The following is a 22,050-nucleotide window of genomic DNA, read 5'->3' as shown; positions in this document are numbered from 1 at the left end:
TTTTACGTGCGGTGAACTTCTTAAGAGGTAACAAAAAGTGGAAACGGGTGTTATGGTCAACAACAATCAGCAAACCTATGTGACCTTTTTTTGTGCGAGGGTATGGGCCTAACAGGTCAATATATAATTTTTGGAATGGTCTGTCTGAGGTTAACGGTTTACCCATTGGCGGTTTTAGAACCGTGTTTGGACTTTTCGCGGTACGACAAATTACACAATTGGATATATAGTTGCGTATTTGCGTAACCATACAAGGCCAAAACAAATATCTTTTTAGTTTTTCCAGAGGTACTCATGCCACAATGAGATGAACTGGGTGCATCATGAGCCTGAAACAATATATCGGGCACTAAAGCCGAAGGTATCCATAGTTTCCATGGATTTTCTTGCTTTATATCGTCTGATACAAAAGTAGTTCTTTTGTAAATATATCCATCCCGGATTTGTAGTTCGGAAAATCTTGATTGATTGTTAGATATTGTCTTTATTAAGTCCAAGTATTCCGTGGATTTGAAATGTGTGGAATCTACGTCAACTATGGGTCCATTTTGACAAAATTCATCGATGGCTGGGTCGTTCTGTCTGGATAAGGTGTCTGCAACGACATTCTGGGAACCGCTACGATGTTTTATTGTGAACGTAAACGCTCTCAACTTCATTGACCATCGAGCTAACCTTCCTGATAAATCCTTCTGTCGCATCAGCCATTGAAGGGCTGCATGGTCTGTTATGACTAAGAAATCCTGGCCCTCAATATACGCGCGGAATTTTTTAATTCCTTTTATAACGGCAAGACATTCAAATTCGGAAACTGAATAGTTACGTTGCGCTTTGGACAATTTTTCGGACATATACGAAATCGGAAGTTCTACTCCATCTCGCTCCTGAGCCAGTACGCAATCAACACCAAAAGAGCTGGCGTCACATAACAAAATGAATTGCTTGGAAAAATCTGGTGTTATGAGAATTGGCGAGGCAGTAAGACATGATTTCAAGTTTTCAAAAGCGGTTCGAGCCTCTTCGTTCCATTCAAGCGTATTCTTCTTTTTAAGAAGTTTCGTCAACGGAAAACTAATACACTCAGGGAAAAATTAACGCTTTTCGATATCAAATCAAGAACGAACCGCATCGAAAGTACGGTAAACTCGAATTTTTTTGATTCAAGGACAAAAATTTAAATTCAAGAACGAATAATTTGAGACCGAAATTATGAATTTGAGAACGAACGCTATGGATCCAAGTACGATAAATGTACTGCTTTAAGTATGGGAAATACTTAAAATAAATATTAAAAATACTTGACCCACACTCGTCAAATTTTAAAAGGTGCATTACAAATTCACGGTTTAAGTTGTACAAATTTAAAACTGAAATATAAATATATTTATTTTCAGAGCAAACACTTGTTTTAAGAACGAATCATATTTATTGTTTATTTACACGAACTTAATCATTTCGTTATTATTTTTTATATATAGTACATACATATATACATGAAAACTTCCATAACTTTTTTCTTAAAAATTAAATTGTTGCACTTTTCTGAAAGTTCTTACAGCTAAACATATTTAACGAAACGCGCTGTCAAGCAAAATAACAAATAAAAAGTCCTGGGCATCTATAAAAAACGAAGAAAGCCAAATATATTAATAAGTAAATAGAAATTTTGTTATTAGTTATATTACCTTAATTTATTGCCGACTTTGCTTTGGTAAGCTGTTGCCTGCTGAGATGGTTTTTAATCTTCCTATCGTAAAAAGGAAACACTGCGCTTCAGGTCGTCCTATTTAAAAACCAATGCATGCTCATTCTCTGGGCGTATTTCCCAGAAGTCGATTTTTAACTGTAAATATTACACATTAATTCATAGGTTTACTTCATTAAGAAAATTAAGTAACATTTGGCAACACAAAAGTTTTATACACATACATACATACATGCACACGCATATACATACATATGTGTGCATGCAAACACGTGCGTAGGCCATCGACTTTTTATGTACATATGTATGTATATACATACTTTATTTAAAGATTTGTACTTACCCTGCAGAAAAGGGAACACACACACCCTGCCGAATTATTATAATGCCGTTGTAAGCTCACTATCTGATGTGTGTAAATTTTCACTTTATTCTTCAATTATTTTACTTAATTCACTTTGTACTTGTTACTCCAGGAACTTTTTGACACTAAATGAGAGTCGTGTAGCAATCGATTATCGAAAAAACATATATGTCGCATCATTATTAGTCTTATTTTTATTTTCTATGTTCCATCTCTAATAAACATGTCACCTCTAATAAATAAAATTCGTATCGAGCTGTTCTTGTCTTCGTTTCTTTTTGATCGCGGTTCGCTGAGTTCCGTTATGCGAGTTTAACGGATTTTGCTCTGTTCTACATAGCCTCGGTTCGACGATGCGTTAGAGTGAGACAAATGCTTGTCCTGTGGTGAGTTCGGACCAGCATGTATCAAGCGAGATGGAGCGATGTTGAAATGTACACGAGGCACTTATGTTTGAAAACTCTGAGAAAGCAGACGCGTGAATATGTCGCAACCGAGGAAGTGTACGACTCGCGGGCGGAACGCGGCAACAGAGGACCCCGAAACAGTTAACTTGCCGACATCAGAAGTGGGATCGCCTCAGCCCCAAGCCATCACTGATGATCGCCTGTCCACAATTTTGGAAATGCAGCATCGTAATCTATTGGAAATTGTGAATGCCGTGAGGGGCTCGCAGACTACACAAGTAGTTGTACTACCCAAGTTCAACCCTGAGTCCGCCGGTTCAAGTGCAGCCACTTGGTGCTCTACAGTGGACCTTATTGTAGGAGAAAATCCTCTGGATGGCAGTGCTTTGCTCATGGCCTTAACCAAATCATTGGAGGGCAGTGCTTCTAATTGGCTGTCACAAATTTGTTTCGCCGGAATGACTTGGAGCCAATTCCAAGAAATGTTCCTTCAGCAGTATGAAGGCAATGAGACGCCAGCAGCAACAGTCTTTAATGTATTAAACGGGCGGCCAAACGACGGCGAATGTCTTGCGCTGTATGGTAGCCGATTAATAACAACACTTATGGCAAAATGGAAGTCTATGACCGCAGAAGAAATTGCAGTGTCTGTTGCCCTGGCACATGCTGCAAATATAGATGGTAGGCTGCAACGCACTGTGTTCACAACTACTGTCAAAACACGCAACGAGTTGCAGAACGAGCTAAGAGCGTTTTCGTATGGCAAGAGGAAGGACCATCCCGTTCCAGAAAATTCTACCAGCAAAAGAGCTCGCCTACACCCAAATGTTAAGTGCCACTTTTGTGGAAAAATTGGCCACAAGATAGCTGACTGCCGCTCCGTGAAAAACAACTTAAAGAATCAACAAGGATCTAGTTCGAGTATTGGGCGCTTATCTGACTCTAAACCTGGGTCAATTACTTGCTATAGATGTGGAAACCAGGGGCATATAGCGTCAGCTTGCCCTGCAAGACAATCGTTGTCAAACCAAACTAAAGCCGACGAGAAGCGTGTCAACGTGTGTCACGTAGTCGAGCCAATTGGGACATTGATATCATCGGGTGAGTCGTATCCATTTTATTTCGACTCTGGAGCCGAATGCTCACTTGTAAGAGAATCTGTGTCCACCCAACTCTCGGGCACACGAATTAACAACATTGTAGTTTTAAAGGGTATCGGAAATAATACTGTTACTAGTACATTACAAATTTTGTCAAACGTAACAATAAGTTGTTACTGTCTCGAAGTGCTTTTTCACGTAATTCTTAATGATTGCATTAATTATAATATTATAATTGGACGCGAAATTTTAAGTCAGGGATTTAGTGCTACTATAACAATAGATAAAATAGAGTTATGTAAAACAAGGTCTGTGCAAACCCTATCTGCTTTGAGTAGTAGTTTTAATCTTGAAAATGTTAATACCGAATTGTGTGGCGAGGATAGGAAAATCTTGGTAAATCTTTTGAATGAATTCTGTGACTCATTTATAGACGGTTTTCCCAAAAATCGTGTTACAACTGGCGAATTAGAAGTACGCTTAATTGATCCAATAAAAACTGTACACAGACGACCGTACCGACTTAGTATAGAGGAAAAACAAATTGTCCGAAACAAGGTTAATGAGCTGCTGTTAGCTAACATCATCCGTCCTAGCAGCTCACCGTTCGCCAGTCCAGTTTTACTCGTTAAAAAGAAAATGGTTCTGATCGTCTTTGCGTGGATTACCGCGAACTAAATACAAACACAGTTGCAGAAAAATATCCCTTACCACTAATTAGTGACCAAATATCTAGGTTGCGTGGAGCAAGTTTCTTTAGTTGCTTGGATATGGCCAGCGGGTTTCATCAGATACCTGTTCACGCAAATTCAATTGAACGCACGGCTTTTGTGACACCTGACGGCCAATTCGAATTTCTAACTATGCCCTTCGGGTTAAAGAATGCCCCATCCGTGTTCCAGCGTGCAGTTATGAAAGCTTTGGGTGAGCTTGCCCATTCTTACGTTATCGTTTATATGGACGATATAATGATTATCGCAGAAACAAAAGAAGAAGCTTTTGTAAGGTTAAGGACAGTTTTGAAAATATTATCGCAGGCTGGGTTTTCTTTTAATATCGGAAAATGTTCATTCCTGAAATCTTGCGTTGAATATCTGGGGTTTGTGGTAAAAGAGGGCGAAATAAGACCAAATCCATCTAAGATAAAAGCATTAGTCGCTTTACCGCCTCCGCAGTCTGTTACCCAAGTAAGACAATTTATTGGCCTAGCCTCTTATTTTAGGCAGTTTGTGCCAAAGTTTTCAGAAATCATGAAACCCTTATATAGACTGACCTGCAAAAACAAAATATTTGAATGGAAACTTGAACACGAACAAATTCGTCAAAAAGTCACTAAATTGCTTACAAATGAGCCCGTCCTTGTTATCTTCGATCCTCGGCACCCCATTGAACTGCATACAGATGCCAGTATGGATGGCTACGGAGCAATTCTACTCCACAAAATAGATAATAAACGTCGTGTAGTTGAGTATTACAGCAAACAAACATCCTTGACGGAATCTCGATATCATTCGTACGAGCTTGAAACTTTAGCTGTGTATAACTCCATGAGACACTTTCGTCACTATTTACATGGGCGACGATTTGTTGTTTTTACAGACTGTAATTCCCTAAAAGCTACTCGCAACAAGACTGAACTAACGCCGAGAGTACACCGTTGGTGGGCATATATGCAGTCCTTCGACTTTGACATAGAATATAGACCTGGTGCCAAAATGGCACATGTTGATTTCTTGTCACGCAATCCACTGCCAACTGCTCGGGTTATTACTGGTGAGGAAGAAAAACATGTTCTATTGGCCAAAATAACGGACAACTGGTTACTTGCAGAACAACAAAAGGATTCAGAGATTTCCACGATTGTTGTTAAAATACAGAACAATGAATTGGGTGAGAGCTTGGCAAAAAGTTATGAAATACGCTCGAAAATGCTTTTTCGCAAAATTCAAAGGAACGGTAAAACTCGTTGCCTGCCAGTTGTCCCCAGATCATTCAGATGGTCAGTAGTGAACCATGTCCATGAAGCAGTTGTACATCTTGGGTGGGAAAAGACTTTAGACAAAATGTACGAATTTTACTGGTTTGAGAACATGGCCAAATATGTTCGTAAGTTCGTTGATAATTGCATTACGTGTAAGTTAACTAAGCCTCCGTCAGGAAAATTGCCAATCGAACTCCACCCCATACCAAAAGTAGAAATTCCATGGCACACGATCCATATAGATATTACGGGAAAATTAAGCGGCAAGAGGGATCAAAAGGAATATATTATCGTTCTGATTGACGCGTTTACAAAGTTTGTTTCTTTGCATCACACGGTAACCATTAATAGTGAAAGTTGTATAGACGCCTTGAAGGCTTCAATTTCCGTATTCGGTGTACCAACACGAATCATTGCAGATCAGGGTAAATGCTTTACAGGCTCTTGTTTCAGTGAATTTTGTTCCATGCAAAAAATTCAACTACACTTAATTGCAACAGGGGCTAGTCGTGCCAATGGACAGGTAGAACGCGTTATGAGTGTGCTTAAACGCATGCTTACGGCGGTAGAGAGCAGCCATCGTTCTTGGCAAGATGCCTTAGGAGAGATACAACTAGCTATAAATTGTACTACAAATCGCATAACGAAAGCCAGTCCTCTTGAATTACTAATCGGAAAAGAATGTAGACCATTTAATATGTTACCAATATGTGAACAAGTTAATAAAGTCGATGTAAATATTATAAGAAATATCGCGAGAGAAAATATTAAAAAGAACGCCTTGTATGAAAAAACTAGATTCGATAAGCACAAAGCCAAATTTGATAACTTTAGTGTTGGCGATTATGTTTTACTTAAGAACGAAGAAAGGCACCAAACAAAATTAGACCAAAAGTATAAAGGACCTTTCCTTGTGACAGAGGTACTTGAGGGAGATCGTTATATTTTAAAATCTTTAACTAATAAGCGGACTTATAAGTACCCACATGAAGCTTTGCGCAGTATGCCAACAGAGGAGATCCCCAAAGAGTTAGATCTATGTGACGATCATGAAAACGTTGAAAGAGACGTTAGAAATCCCTTGGTGGATTCCAATGTGGATGAAAACGTTGAAAGAGACGTTAGAAATCCGTTGGTGGATGCCAATGTGGATGAAAACGTTGAAAGAGACGTTAGAAATCCGTTGGTGGATGCCAATGTGAGCGGAAAGTTACTGAGTTGTTTGAAGACTCAAGTGAATGAGAGGCATTGATGGATTTCAATGCGAGATTGGGGACACATGCAACGTCGCCAAGTTGCCAGTGCTAGTAGGTACACGTGTTACTGTGTTGACTTATTTGATGTCTGGTGACTGGCGGCGTGGCAGGTTGAATTGTCCTAGTGTGTTGCTAATAATAACAAACGATCTTCTTGGTACTTCTGTCACTCGAGTTGGTCGATAACATGAAAAATAAAATTAAAAAAAAAAAAAAAAAGAGAACCTTTACTAATACTCTGAATTACGTTTAATGTTATCTTTCTAGATTAAGCTTGTTTAATTTTGAAACTTATATTACACACGAGGACGTGTGCTGGTCAGGAAGGCCGTGTCGCATCATTATTAGTCTTATTTTTATTTTCTATGTTCCATCTCTAATAAACATGTCACCTCTAATAAATAAAATTCGTATCGAGCTGTTCTTGTCTTCGTTTCTTTTTGATCGCGGTTCGCTGAGTTCCGTTATGCGAGTTTAACGGATTTTGCTCTGTTCTACATAGCCTCGGTTCGACGATGCGTTAGAGTGAGACAAATGCTTGTCCTGTGGTGAGTTCGGACCAGCATGTATCAAGCGAGATGGAGCGATGTTGAAATGTACACGAGGCACTTATGTTTGAAAACTCTGAGAAAGCAGACGCGTGAATATGTCGCAACCGAGGAAGTGTACGACTCGCGGGCGGAACGCGGCAACAGAGGACCCCGAAACAGTTAACTTGCCGACATATACATATGTTTGTTCACCAACACAGAAATGTTATCAATATTAACAAGTGTAAGAAGTCGAATAGCTGGAGATTTTTCGATCGCATAAATTTTAGTTGAAAGTTCTTATATTTTTTGTGTATATTCTTTTAAAATTGGTCGCATAAAATTATCAAGGAATATACATAAATGAGAAAAGATAAAGCTTTGTTTTCCATGAGTATCAATAATATCGCATTTGAAATGTGTAATTCGAGTACAACCAGTACTTATTTCAAGAACGGTTGACTTAAAAATTTTAAGCACGAAAAAGTAAATTTTTAAGAACGTTCGTTCTCAAATTATTCGTTCTTCAGTTTTCTGAGTGTTAAGATCCTTTCCAAATTTCCTCTGTAGGTATTTCTTGTAGACACTCCTTGTCTAGGAGGTGTACCTCGGATCCTGCCTGATCTGGTATTTCTCCTTAATGGGAAAATATCATTATTATCCTGACACTCGCTTACGCCAGATGTACCAGCTGTTGCAGCATCTAATTCAGCGAACAGAATGTTATTAGAGTGAGATAAATTCGATTCGTTGCAATCTGCATTGCAAACTGGACATGTTTGTGTACTTTTTAAGTGATTTATAATGCACTTTTTATGAAATGTATGCCTGCACGATGTTGTTGCTGACAAAACGGTTGGTGCTAAGATTTCTTTACATATGGCACAGCTATTTTCAACGCCTTGTGAAACTTCAGATGCAATACCTGCACTATGCTTGGCTGCCTTATTATTGTTATTAAGATATGTTGTAATTATTTGGTTTGTCTTTCTTTATGTCGATCACTTCTATCAGAATCTTAGTTATATCTCTATTTGTTAGTGGATTGTAGCTGGTCTATTGCCTCATGCTTTTGTTTACTTGAAAATCGGACAATACACGTACTTATTGAAGTGTAAGTATAATGTATTCCAAAAAATCAAATTGTAAATAAAGTTGAGTAAAGAAACATATGGTAATGAGCTTCTGTGGATTCGAAACAGTTGCACTTGGTCGATCAATTCTCTTTCAAATTAAATCGCATGTTCCTAAATTTTACTATTCCTTCTAAATCGATGCTCTCAATCCAATATGTTAATTTATTGAAATTAGTTATATTGTGTTTTAACTGTGGATGGATTACTTAAGAGCTTAGTGTGCTATAACAAGTTAAGGACTTGTCGGGCTTCACGTCTGGGCGCCAAAATGTGTAGTGTACGTAGTTCGACAGCTGGTCTTTTAATAGTGGGTGGCAATTACTAATAAAGAGGACCTTGTACTTCCTTCGCTATAGATGCGCACTCTTGCTATGCTCGGGTCTAGCTCGCCGTAGGTCGGGGTTCTTTTAGCTTAGGATAGTAAGAAACGCTACTACATTTAATAAGTGCGTCTTATTCAAAAACAATATTAGAACTGGATAATTGATTAATAAAAGAAATGGCTTTATATTGATACTACGGATACACGCCGACACGTGTGAGGATAAGCTACAGATTCTGATAAGTATTGGGAATTTGGATGTTAATAATTCCCTAAGTCTTTACCCTCCCTCCCCTTGGCCAAGTTCAAACTAACTCTACCACATATTTAAGAAAGTGTTCAACATAAGTACTCGACAAACCATTAAATCTATTTATTCACAATTCATTCTTTTTCAATATATCTTCAATTATAATTCCATTTATATAAATTCATTTCAGTAAGCTGTTCCATTAAATCTCTTTTACAAACTAACAAATTTTAACCTACGTATTATCCTAGTCATTCTCTAACTCTTCATTTTCGTTTATATTTAGTGAGTAAAATAAAGCATATAAAGTAAAGTATAAGTAAATAGATATAAGTAATTGAATATAAAACAAGAGAGAACGCTATAGTCGAGTTCCCCGACTATCTGATACCCATTACTCAGCTAGTGGAAGGGAGAAGGAGAGTCTTAAACACAGTTTTTGGCGGTTTGTGGGCGTTAGAGTGGGCGTGGCAACATGAATCGACAAACTTGCGCTGCGTCTATGTCTCTGGAGTCTGTATGTTTAATCTCAACTTTCTAGCTTTTGTAGTTCCTGAGATCTCGACGTTCATACGGACAGACAGACGGACAGACGGACATGACCAAATCGACTCGGCTATTGATCCTGATCAAGAATATATAGTGACATATTCATTTCTTCATACGAAGTATTCACTCTTCATATAAAAAAGCTAAAGCCGATCTTTTGGAAAGCTTCACTCTCCAAAAGCCTCATAAATAACATTCCCCCAAGATACGAACCGCTTAACGGTAACGAGCTTAATGATCTGTTAAGCTTGACATATAAATCTAAGTAGAACTTAAAAGGCTTATGTTAATCCTCTGTAAAAGGTTTGCTGGGCCGAAAGAATACCTTTGTAAATTAGTTCTTAACTGACCTCTGGTGAAACTTATTCAAATAAAGATCATAAAAAGGAAAATATATTTTTTTTCATTAAATCTATCACCAAAAAAAGTTTATTGGCGCAGTCGGTAGGATACTGAAAAAAGTCCTAGTAAACTCGTTATCCTTTGACAATCTAGTGAAAAGAGGAAACTTGTACGACCAAGTAACCTTTTCTGATTGTACCCGCGAATTGGCCGCAACAAAGTGATTTCGGTTCGTTTAAAGTGACTAAAATCGGTATCCGCACAAGAACCTGTGCGATCGGAGTTAATTTAAAGACCTAATTTTGTGGACCGCTTCGTAAAGTGAGACCTCCACTAAGGTGTAATACAATTAAAAGGCGCACAGTGCAGTTCACTAAGACATAAGTCTCGACATACTGTAGCAGTCTGTGAACAAAAACAGTAGCCCACTAAAATCAAAAGTGCGACCGCTACTATTGTATAAAACAATAAAAAGTTAAAACATTGCAGTTCACTTAAGGCATAAGTCTCGACATACTGCAGCAGTCTGTGAACAAGAACAGAAACTAACTTACAAATAAAACTAAAATGGAATTACCAGCGGAAAATATGACTCAATTACTTCGGCAAATACGCCAAGTACCGAAATTCTCTGGAGACCCATCGAATCTCAGCTCGTTCATCAGACGCATCGAATACCTGTTGAACTTATACCCTTCAAACGACGCTCGACAGAAGGCGGTTATATTTGGAGCCATCGAACTTCAAATTGTCGGAGATGCGGAAAAGGTAACCCAATTTGGAATGCACAACGAATGGACAACTTTAAGAGACTCCCTAATCACGGAATTCAAGACTCAGACGCCCCTGGAGGATCTACTAGGAAGACTGTATCGCACACCTTTTAAGGGTAACTTACGTCTATTCTGTGAACAATTAGAAGATAAGTCCAGTATAATTATAAATAAGTTAGCATTAGAGAATGACCGAAATAATATGGTGGTTTATACACAAGCAATGGCAACCACAATAAAAAATACAATTCAACGCTCACTCCCCGATAGGTTGTTCATGACCTTAGCGAGGTATGACATTTCAACCGTTCAGAAACTAAGGCAAACCGCCCAACAAGAAGGTCTATACGAAGACCCAATTTCAAAAACATTCGATAGTCAGCCAAAATTTAACTCAAATTCACCTAACACCTATAAACATACAAACATTAACCACATCAAAAACACTCACCCCAACCAACGATTCATTCGCCCCTTTATTCCATTAAATCCCACACAGACCCTAAACACTAACGTAAACAATCAAACCCCTTTTAGACAAATTCCTCCGACCAGACAACAGCAACTTAATCAGTACAGAAATTTATACAACGGATTCAGAACAGACTTACTTCAGGACCGTCAAAACGACACCCGAAACTACTATCAGCCCCCCCAACAACCAAGAGTGCCAAATAAGCGTTTTAGAGAAAGCAGCGAACAATCGCGTATGCAGACAAATGAAAATTTTCACCAGCACGAATTAGATTACGATAACGAAACTGAACACTACATTAATAACGACGAACAGTTCCACGAAGATCAATTACAGAATACTCAGACAGAATTGTTTACAGATCAGCAATATCAACAAGCTGAAAATTTTCCAATACCAGCCTGGGATCCCACCAATACATAGAAATCATGTTTAATAACCACAGATATAGATGCATAGTTGATACTGGCTCTTCGATAAACTTGATGAGCTCAAACTTTTTCAATCTTCAAGTTAAAGATAAGCAAATAACTGTCCGAAGTATGACAGGCTATTCTAAATTAAATAAATATGTAGACCTTCCAGCCAACGGTCTTTTTCAACAAACGCAAAAATTCTATATTCATTCATTTTCACCTTATTATGATATTCTGTTAGGAAGAAAAATACTAATGGAGAATAACGGTTTAATAGACAGAAACAATAATTAACGAAAGAACATTCATTCACAAAGAATTAGATCCATGTGATGAGAACTCTTCGGAAAACTTTAATGCACTCTTACAAAAAAACAACTTTACATCAGAAATAAACTATGCCATGGACAACAACATAGACTCAGAACACACATACAGACTAGAACATTTAAATGGTGAGGAAAAATACAGACTTACAAATTTATTAAAAGAGTTCAATGACATTCAATATTCCAAAAATGAAAACCTTACATTCACAAGTATAATACGTCACGATATAAAAACCTCTCATGAAAACCCAGTTTACAAAAGACCATACTCGTACCCGTTTTCCTACGAAGCAGAAGTAAATAAACAAATTGAGGAAATGTTAAAACAAGGCATTATACGCGAAAGCGACTCCCCTTATTGCAGTCCATTATGGATTGTCCCCAAAAAGATGGATGCCTCTGGCAAACCGAAATTCAGGTTGGTCGTGGACTATCGAAATCTAAATGAAATAACAATAAATGATAAATTTCCGATTCCTAACATGGACGAAATACTAGGCAAATTAGGAAAATGCCAGTATTTTACTACAATTGACTTAGCAAAAGGCTTTCATCAAATCGAAATGGACCCTAAGTCTATACCAAAAACGGCGTTTTCGACCAAACACGGTCACTATGAGTACACTCGAATGCCATTTGGCTTAAAAAATGCTCCTGCAACATTCCAACGGTGCATGAATTACGTCCTAAAAGACCTCATAAATAAGCATTGCCTTGTTTATTTAGATGATGTGATCATCTATTCAACATCTCTGAACGAACACCTAGACTCACTGAGGAAGGTTTTTGAGAAACTTAAAGAAGCCAATCTTAAACTCCAATTGGACAAATGCGAATTTTTAAAAAAGCAAACAAATTTCTTAGGTCATATTATAAGTCCAGAAGGCATACGACCTAATAAAGAGAAAGTTAAGGCAATCGAAAAATTTCCTCTCCCAAAGACACCAAAAGAAATCAAATCTTTCTTAGGCTTATGCGGATACTACCGTAAGTTCATTCCAGACTTTGCAAAGATTGCAAAACCTCTAACAATATTTCTAAAAAAAGGAGCTAAAATAGACACAAGAAACGAAGAATACAATAAATCATTTGAAAAATTGAAAACACTCATAATGAACGACCCAATTTTGATTTGCCCTGATTTCACAAAAACATTTCAAGTCACTACTGACGCTAGCAATTTCGCCATAGGAGCCGTGTTATCACAAGACAATAAGCCAGTAAGCTTTGCAAGTAGAACATTAAATGATCATGAACAAAATTATAGCACTATTGAAAAAGAACTACTAGCAATCGTTTGGGCAACCAAATATTTCCGCCCATATTTATATGGAGTCCCCTTTGAGATTTTGAGCGATCACAAAACCCCTTGTTTGGCTAAATAATATTAAAGAGCCTAACATAAAACTACAACGTTGGCGAATTAGACTTAGCGAATATAATTTCAAAATCAAATATTTAGAAGGTAAACTTAATCATGTAGCAGACGCTTTATCTCGCGTCAAAATTGAAGAAAACATGGTAGGCGAAGAAAAAAATATTTCAACAGCAGCAACAATACACAGTTCATCAGAAAGCAACGAAACTTACATTGAAATTACAGAAAAACCCATAAACTATTTTGCAAGACAAATTGAATTTATAAAAGATAGCGTAGACCAAGTAGAGACAACGAAATACTTTTCCAAAATAAAACTGACCATCAAATACACTGACATGACCCTGACAAAGGCAAAAGATATCCTTATTAAATACTTCTTAAATAATAGCAGTGTTATTTACCTGGAAAACGATAAAGACTTTTTAGTTTTTCAAAAAGCATATCGAGAAACCATTAACCCACATAGTAACGTGAAAATTCTGAAAAGTATCATTATGTTAAAAGACATAAAATCTTATCCTGAATTTAAAGAATTCATTATTACTCAACATTCTAAATTGTTACACCCTGGTATTGAAAAAATGATACGATTATTTAAAGAAACTCACTATTTTCCCGATTATAATAAACTAATTCAAAACATTATCAATGATTGTGAAGTCTGTAACCTTGCAAAGACAGAACATAGACCAACAAAACTAGTTTTCGAAATAACTCCAGAGACAAATAACCCACGCGAAATTTATGTTATTGACTTTTATGCTATTGACAACGAACAGTACTTATCTTTAATAGACGTTTATTCAAAATTTGCTTCACTTATTAAAACAAACAGTAGAGATTGGTTAGAGGCAAAACGAGCCCTTACTAGAATTTTTAACGACATGGGAAAACCACAGAAAATTAAAGCAGACAAGGACTACGCGTTTATAAGCACTTCTTTAAAAACTTGGCTAAACAACGAAGACATACAAATAGATATTACCACAAGTAAAACAGGAATAGCAGACATAGAACGCCTTCATAAAACCATAAATGAAAAAATCAGAATTATCAATAATGAAAACAATAGAGAAAATAAAGAAACACGAATGGAAACAATTTTATACATTTACAACCACAAGACTAAACATAACACAACTGGACAGATACCGGCTAACATCCTTCTTTACGCAGACACACCTACTTATGATACCCAGATGATTAAAGAAATGAAAATAAAAAATCTTAACAAAAAACGACAGGATTTCGAAATCGACACAAAATTTAGACAAGCACCCTTAACACGCGCAAAATCAAAGAATCCCTTTAGAAAAACAGGCAGAATAGAACAATTAGACGAAAAACATTATAACGAAAATAATAGAGGTCAAAACGTTATTCATTATAAAAGCAAATTTAAAAAGAAAAAGAAAGTTAATGACAGCAAATACTTGCAGCAAACCGACACCTCCCAATCATCGGACTCATAATCACCATAATAACTTGTATTGCGACACAAACTACAGCAGGAACAATCGAAATCAACCCAATAGAAAACAATCAAGGATTTATCTTGTTTGAATCTGGAACAATACAAATCCCCATCACCTTTATGCATCACTGTCTCACCATAAATATTACAGAAGTTGAAGAAACATTTAATAGTATAATTAAACAATGTCAAGAATTTAAAAATGTCACACAAATTAAATATTTAACCGAGAAAATGGAAAGAGAAATAAATGGCATACGCATCTCAAAACGAAACAAACGAGGATTGGCTAACTTTGTAGGTTCCACATTAAGATATCTTTTTGGCACACTAGACGAAGACGACAGACAACATATTGAACAACATATTTCGACTCTATCACAAGACACAGTACAGGTCAGCACTCTAAACCACGTTATTGACAGTCTCAATAATGGCATAGAAATAATTAACAACCAGTCCAATTCTTTGAAAAAGGAACAAAAATTGAATCTATTAATATTGAATATTGAACATTTTACCGAATATATCGAAGACATTGAAATGGGTTCACAACTAACACGACTAGGAATATTTAATCCTAAACTACTAAAACATGAAAATATTGGCAACATTAATTACAAAAATCTGATAAACATAAAAACTTCCGCTTGGTATAACGTACCTACTAATGAAATATTCCTAATGTCCCACATTCCTATGAATTCAATTGAACGACCAACTTTCATCATTGCACCTTACCCCGACAATAATGGCCAAATTATTAAGGAAAATATTGAAGGCAAATTCTACTCACATAACAACTATGTTCTAAATACACTAACAAAGAATATTGTCAAAGACCATTGCATAGCTAACATAATAAAACACGAAACACCAACTTGTACTTTTCAAAAATATCGTAAACAATCCTATATTCAATACATTAAACCAAATATACTTATAACCTGGAATATGACCAGAGAAAAACTTTATCACAATTGTAACGGTCAAGAGATTTATATTGAAAATAATAAAATTATAAAAATATCCAACTGCACAGCAGAATTAAAACAAATTACAATATCTAATAGTATTCAACAATACACAAATGTAATATTTACTGAACACAATGTAACAAAAATCGAACCAATGTCACACATAGAAATTAAGGAAATGATTTTGTTAAACAATAAGAGTAACACAATTTACAGAAACATACTAATAATCTTCATATCTGTTTTAGTTTTAATTTACATATTTTACTTTTATATGAAATGTAAAACAGCGCCACACAAAATTATTATCTCTTACCTAAAACCAAGTAAAACCACTAACAAAAATATCGAAAAAGAAACAGAGACAAAAACAGAAATAGCTGAAATTGCAAATCCAGTACCACACTTATATCCAGAAATAATCGCTTGAGGACAAGCTAATATCTAAAAGGTGGGGGAGTGACATATTCATTTCTTCATACGAAGTATTCACTCTTCATATAAAAAAGCTAAAGCCGATCTTTTGGAAAGCTTCACTCTCCAAAAGCCTCATAAATAACATTCCCCCAAGATACGAACCGCTTAACGGTAACGAGCTTAATGATCTGTTAAGCTTGACATATAAAGCTAAGTAGAACTTAAAAGGCTTATGTTAATCCTCTGTAAAAGGTTTGCTGGGCCGAAAGAATACCTTTGTAAATTAGTTCTTAACTGACCTCTGGTGAAACTTATTCAAATAAAGATCATAAAAAGGAAAATATATTTTTTTTCATTAAGTCTATCACCAAAAAAAGTTTATTATATATACTTTATATGGTCGGAAACGCTTCCTTCTGCCTGTTACATACTTTTCAACGAATCTAGTATACCCTTTTACTCTACGAGTAACGGGTATAATTAGTAAATATATTACACAATCTTTAGCCAAATGCAGATCTTATTTTATTTAGACGTTCGAGTGGCATTTTGTAGAAATTTAATATAGGTAATTCATAAAATTGTCTTTTATCGTTGTTGTTTTTAAGTACTCACGACCTTAAATATCCACTCCATGATGTGCGCAAAGTTGGGCCCAAGTTCACGTTGACATTGTCGAGCTGTAGGTCAAATTTTAAAGGTGCTAATTTAAATTCCTATTCAAATGCCAAAAGTTTCGTCAATCTGCGAGTATTTAATTCATTATTAATTGCAATACAAAAGAAAATCAAGAATCAAAACAAAACACCGAAATGCAACTGCAGCACTGCAGCGATAAGACGGAATCACTAAGTTAGACCTCCGCTGGTCATATGAGGTGATCCTCACTGTATATGATGTCCAAATATAATTAAATCCGATCCGCCCGTCTAAACTTCTGTACGGAATAATCTGGGTGAGCTCTAGCCTTCCAATCCATTGGCCAGTTACCATTCGGCAGGTGGCCGGTTGCGTAACTTTTGGCTGAAGGTTATGTCGGCTGATGCGGGGGTCGACGAGACGGGGGGGAAGTCGGCTGTAGAGCAACCTATGTAAGGATAGGCCTTGGGGTCGAATCCCTATGAAAACTGGGTTAGAAATGGGAACTCACTATATCGCACTTTTTACCTTTTCCACTTTCACACAAATCACACACGGAAATTTATTTGAATATCCCACTCTTGTTATACCCGTTACTCGTAGAGTAAAAGGGTATACTAGATTCGTTAAAAAGTATGTAACAGGCAGAAGGAAGCGTTTTCGACCATATAAAGTATATATATTTTTGATCAGGATCAATAGCCGAGTCGATCTGGCCATGTCCGTCTGTCCGTCCGTCTGTCCGTCCGTCTGTCCGTCCGTATGAACGTCGAGATCTCAGGAACTACAAAAGCTAGAAAGTTGAGATTAAGCATAAAGACTCCAGAGACATAGAAGCAGCGCAAGTTTGTCGATTCATGTTGCCACGCCCACTCTAATGCCCACAAACCGCCCAAAACTGCCACGCCCACACTTTTGAAAAATGTTTTGAAATTTTTTCATTTTTGTATTAGTCTTGTAATTTTCTATCGATTTACCAAAAAAAATTTTGCCACGCCCACTCTAACGCCCTCAAACCGCCCAAAGCTGCTACGCCCACACTTTTGAAAAATGTTTTGATATTTTTTCATTTTTATATTGGTCTTGTAAATTTCTATCGATTTGCCAAAAAACTTTCTGCCACGCCCACTATAACGCCTACAAACCGCCAAAAATTGTGTTTAAGACTCTCCTTCTCCCTTCCACTAGCTGAGTAACGGGTATCAGATAGTCGGGGAACTCGACTATAGCGTTCTCTCTTGTTTTTATTGGATTGGATATATATAACTAAATTATATCTCCACGTGTATATGATGTTTAATTGGGCAGCGTCAAAAATTAAGAGCGTTCGCCAAGAGGTTTTATCTGATAATGAATTAAGCTCTGGGAAGCTTCATGCCGGTGGCCACTGCTATAGGCTTTCCATTACCTAGCTGTACAATCGTAAGATCATATTCTGTTCTGATTGGTCTAAGACAATTCTCTCACTTTTTGGGTTATCAAAAGCTGCTATAATTTAGGTGCTATATTTTAGGGTGTCTTGAAGAGTTATTGCAGTGTAAAGTTTGACTTGGTCACTACACAGTGCAGGATTCACCTTTAGAAAATAGAGGCCCTGTATGTATACAATGCACGCTTGTATTTCGTTACCGATCATAGATTTATCCCGCTCTAACGAATTAGGAATAAGAAAATATGTATAATAATTTTGTCATTTCTTTCGTTCATCATTTAGTCGCAAATAAAATTCCGCAGCGAACACACGGTGTTTCTCTTATAAAATTCTGCTGCTCAATATCACCTTCCATGGATTTTATTGCCAACAGATGGCAACAGATGGATACTAGCGCTCCTTCCTTAATATAATGAATTGTGCATGAGATATATGACGATCTTAAATAATTATCTGTCCAAATATCGCTAGTCACCGCATATCCAAAACTTTTAAAACTAATAACATCTTGCTTTGTTTTTTCAAAATAAGTTTCGTAGATAGCTGAAATGTTACGCGATTTGGTCGTGGGATTCGGCAACAACTTTTCTACATTTACGTTTGGTCCGAATGTTGCTCCAACTTTAATAAGGAATTTCGTTTCCGAATTCACTTCGACTGGCGAAGCATTACCAGGACCGGCGTTCATAACGAAGCATTTATGCTTTGTTAAGTTTGAAGTGCTTCCAGTAAATTTATACGCACTTTAGCACTTTTTGCAGGCAACTACACCAGATATGTCCTCTAAATCCTTTTCTTTTATATTGGCAAATATTTCCCAAACTTTACTACGTCCCTTTTTAAGGTTGAAAATATACTCTCCATTTAAAAGTTTGGATTTAATTTCTTTATGCATGGATACGACTGCATCCGAAAGCTATAAACGAATCATGCGGTCAATAATTATAAATTCTAAATATACCAACATAGAAGCTTCATACACTTACGTGATTACAAAGTTTGTTTGTAATATGAACACATGGAAAAGACAGCACGTGGTAGACTAAACATTTTGTTAAAGGAGACAAACACTTCAATTGAGCTAATTATTAATTTGTTATTCTATTTACACATACTTACGCTTTCGTCCAAACTCTGCATTTTTATTATTATAAAATTTTCTGCTGAGCTGCGTCTGCTCTGCAAGCCATGAATGACGAGAATGCCAACATTTTATCCGAGTACTCTAAACATTTACTCTGCATCCACTCATTCTATCCATTTCGCTTTGGTTTGAATTTCACTCATTTCACATACAACAAAAACAACGCGCGCAATTAACTCTATTGAAACCGTTTCGGCACGCCGAATTGCGACTTAAGCTTGTGAGTACTCATTTAACCGAAAATTTTGAGTGCACTCGTGCAGACGTCTGGTATGTATGTACACATGAATCTATATGATTGCAAAGAAAATAAGGACTCTATATATATACATATATTATATATATATTATTATATTATATTATATATATTATTACATATATTTTAGTCCCTATTTCTTTGCTTTCGAATACATACATGCATATGCAAATTTCGTAGACGTATAGACACGCCTACGCACGTGTTCGCATGCAAATTAAAATTGATGTTAAAAAATTATTTAAAAAAATATTTTATTTTTATATTTTAATAAATTTATTGGTGATAAACTTTTTCACTTAAACAATATTACAAGACACTATTATCTGATTTTATCTTCGATCGTTCTCGATCCGATCCCGAAACAGACTGCCTCTTAGATTCTGAATCCTGATCCATTCAACCTCGGCCAGAAGCTTTTCTTTGGAAACTTCTTGAACTTTCAATTATGTTTAGAATAAAAGCTTGATGCTGAAATTATTTCTTGCATTGTGAAATTCAATTATGCTGACCGATGCAGTTTGATTGAAGCGCAATAAGTTGACCATGGTTTGGTCTCCAAGCGGAAGCTGTGTTTTTTTTGGAGTTTGATTGTTTATCTTAGCGGGGAGCTAAGCGCTGGCAAAGGCAATGACAAAAACAAAGACAAAGGAAATGCCGCCTAGATTGAAATTTAAAATTTGTTTATAAACTGGGATAGAGTGCTATGTTTACGGGTTGGATAACTCTCCCCCTTCTAAAATGACGCGTCCCGCTTCATTACGAATTTCGTTTAAACGTTCATTTAATTCTGTTAAAAATACTTCCTCATTATTTGGTTTTTCTAGTTCTGGCCGTTTTTGTTTGGTTACAAATAAAAAATATCTGAATTTTACTATTAATGTAGTAATCAAATACAAAATGAATAAAATTAATAATATAAAAGAAAGTGATATCTTGGTATTACTTATTTTAATGAAGGGATTTAAAATGTTTATATTATCTAGAGAGAGTTCCGAGTTATTGGACAATATGTAATCGGATATTTCATAATCTGTAAAATGGTTTGTGGTTATGTATTCAAGAATTTTACTTTCTAAATTTGTATATGAAATGTTGTTTATTGTGGTTGTTCCGTTAAATGTTATTAGAAATGACCCATTTAAGTGGGAGTTGTTAACAATATTGTAACCATTTATAAAAATGGCACCATCTTGGATGATATCTATTTCCTTATTTTTTTCCCTTATTTTCTTACAAGTGGATTTTTCTCCATTTAATAATTTGGTAAAACAAGTTTTTTCCTTACTTATAGTACAGTAATTGTTAAAAAGTTCGGTCTTAAATGTAGACATTTCATAATATGTATTGTCGCATTTTGCGACTTGATTGCTTATTACTAGTTTTCCATCGCCTTTTGAAATCGCTCTAGCATAGTATATTTCGCATCTGTTATAAACTATAGGGTATTTTACATAAATTATTAAGAGTTCTTTATGTAATACGATTTTGAACACAGAGATATCCATTAGGTCTGCAATGATTACTGGTCTTAATTCGTGACTTAATATTTCTTTTATATCTTCATGGTTTAAAATTTTAGTATTAAAGACATCAATTTTAGCTAATGTGATAGTATCGATTAAATTTTGCAAGTCAAATGTTAAAAGTTTTAGGCGATGTTTTCTTAATGGTAAATCTTGGTCCATAAATACATGTTTAAAATCATCAGAAAGAGATTCTATTTCTTTAAACAATTTGGAATTGATAATAAATTGTTTGTTATTATTTTCTATTAAGTCATTGATTGTATTTTGAATTTTGACGAAGTCGTCATGATCCGGAGTTCCAGCTAACCACTTCCACACGGTGCCTAATTCATTAATTCCCCTTTTGGATCTAGATGATGTTAACTGTGATAAAATTAGTTCGATAACTTCTAAGTCGTATGTGATTTCCCATTGTGATCTTTTGTTAGTGTCTCTCTTTATGTTTTCTGTTTCAACATTGATTATTTCTTTATAAAAACTTAAATTGGTTACGTGGAATAAATCGCTATAGGATTCGTAAGTAAGAACATCCTTTTTGTCTTTGAACAGGAAAAATTCGTGATTGGAGTAATCAATTATTTCTGAAGTGGCTATCACTACGAATGGTATTAGAAGTAACAAGAAATGCATTGTCTGTAAATTTAAAAGAAATATAATATTTGTTAAAACTTAATATTGTCTTTGTGAATAGTTCTGTTTCTACTATTGATTACTATTTTATTAGGTAGGTTTTCCTTAACAATCTGTTTTTTATATCTTGTTTTTAGCTTATTTCTTTCCCCATGTTTCTTTTCATAAACAACCTGTCCTACATGATATTCTTTTCTTTACGGCCTTCATTATGTGTTTCTAACATTTTTTCCTGA

At 35.8% G+C, this 22,050-nt stretch overlaps 1 protein-coding gene and 1 long non-coding RNA gene across 2 annotated transcripts; one reads left to right on the top strand and one right to left on the bottom strand.

Moving 5' to 3' along the window:
* Positions 1-1,578: 1,578 nt before the first annotated feature.
* On the bottom strand, positions 1,579-2,225 carry LOC120457990. The gene is made up of 3 exons (XR_005617151.1): positions 2,049-2,225; positions 1,686-1,843; positions 1,579-1,618 (listed from the first exon to the last, which is right to left on the bottom strand). It is a non-coding gene; the product is annotated as an uncharacterized LOC120457990 (long non-coding RNA).
* A 30-nt stretch (positions 2,226-2,255) lies between these two features.
* LOC120457989 lies at positions 2,256-7,867 on the top strand. The gene is made up of 2 exons (XM_039645482.1): positions 2,256-3,577; positions 7,081-7,867. The coding sequence occupies exons 1-2, from the start codon at positions 2,554-2,556 to the stop codon at positions 7,083-7,085; spliced, it is 1,029 nt and encodes a 342-aa protein (XP_039501416.1). The 5' UTR covers positions 2,256-2,553; the 3' UTR covers positions 7,086-7,867.
* Positions 7,868-22,050: the final 14,183 nt, after the last annotated feature.

This window comes from Drosophila santomea, unplaced genomic scaffold (genome assembly GCF_016746245.2).
Source record: "Drosophila santomea strain STO CAGO 1482 unplaced genomic scaffold, Prin_Dsan_1.1 Segkk9_quiver_pilon_scaf, whole genome shotgun sequence".
Taxonomy (NCBI): domain Eukaryota; kingdom Metazoa; phylum Arthropoda; class Insecta; order Diptera; family Drosophilidae; genus Drosophila; species Drosophila santomea.
This window is presented reverse-complemented; position numbering and strand designations above follow the sequence as displayed.

Coding starts and splice junctions, on each gene's coding strand:
- LOC120457989 (XM_039645482.1), top strand. CDS start 2,554: ATGTCGCAACCGAGGAAGTGTACGACTCGCGGGCGGAACGCGGCAACA.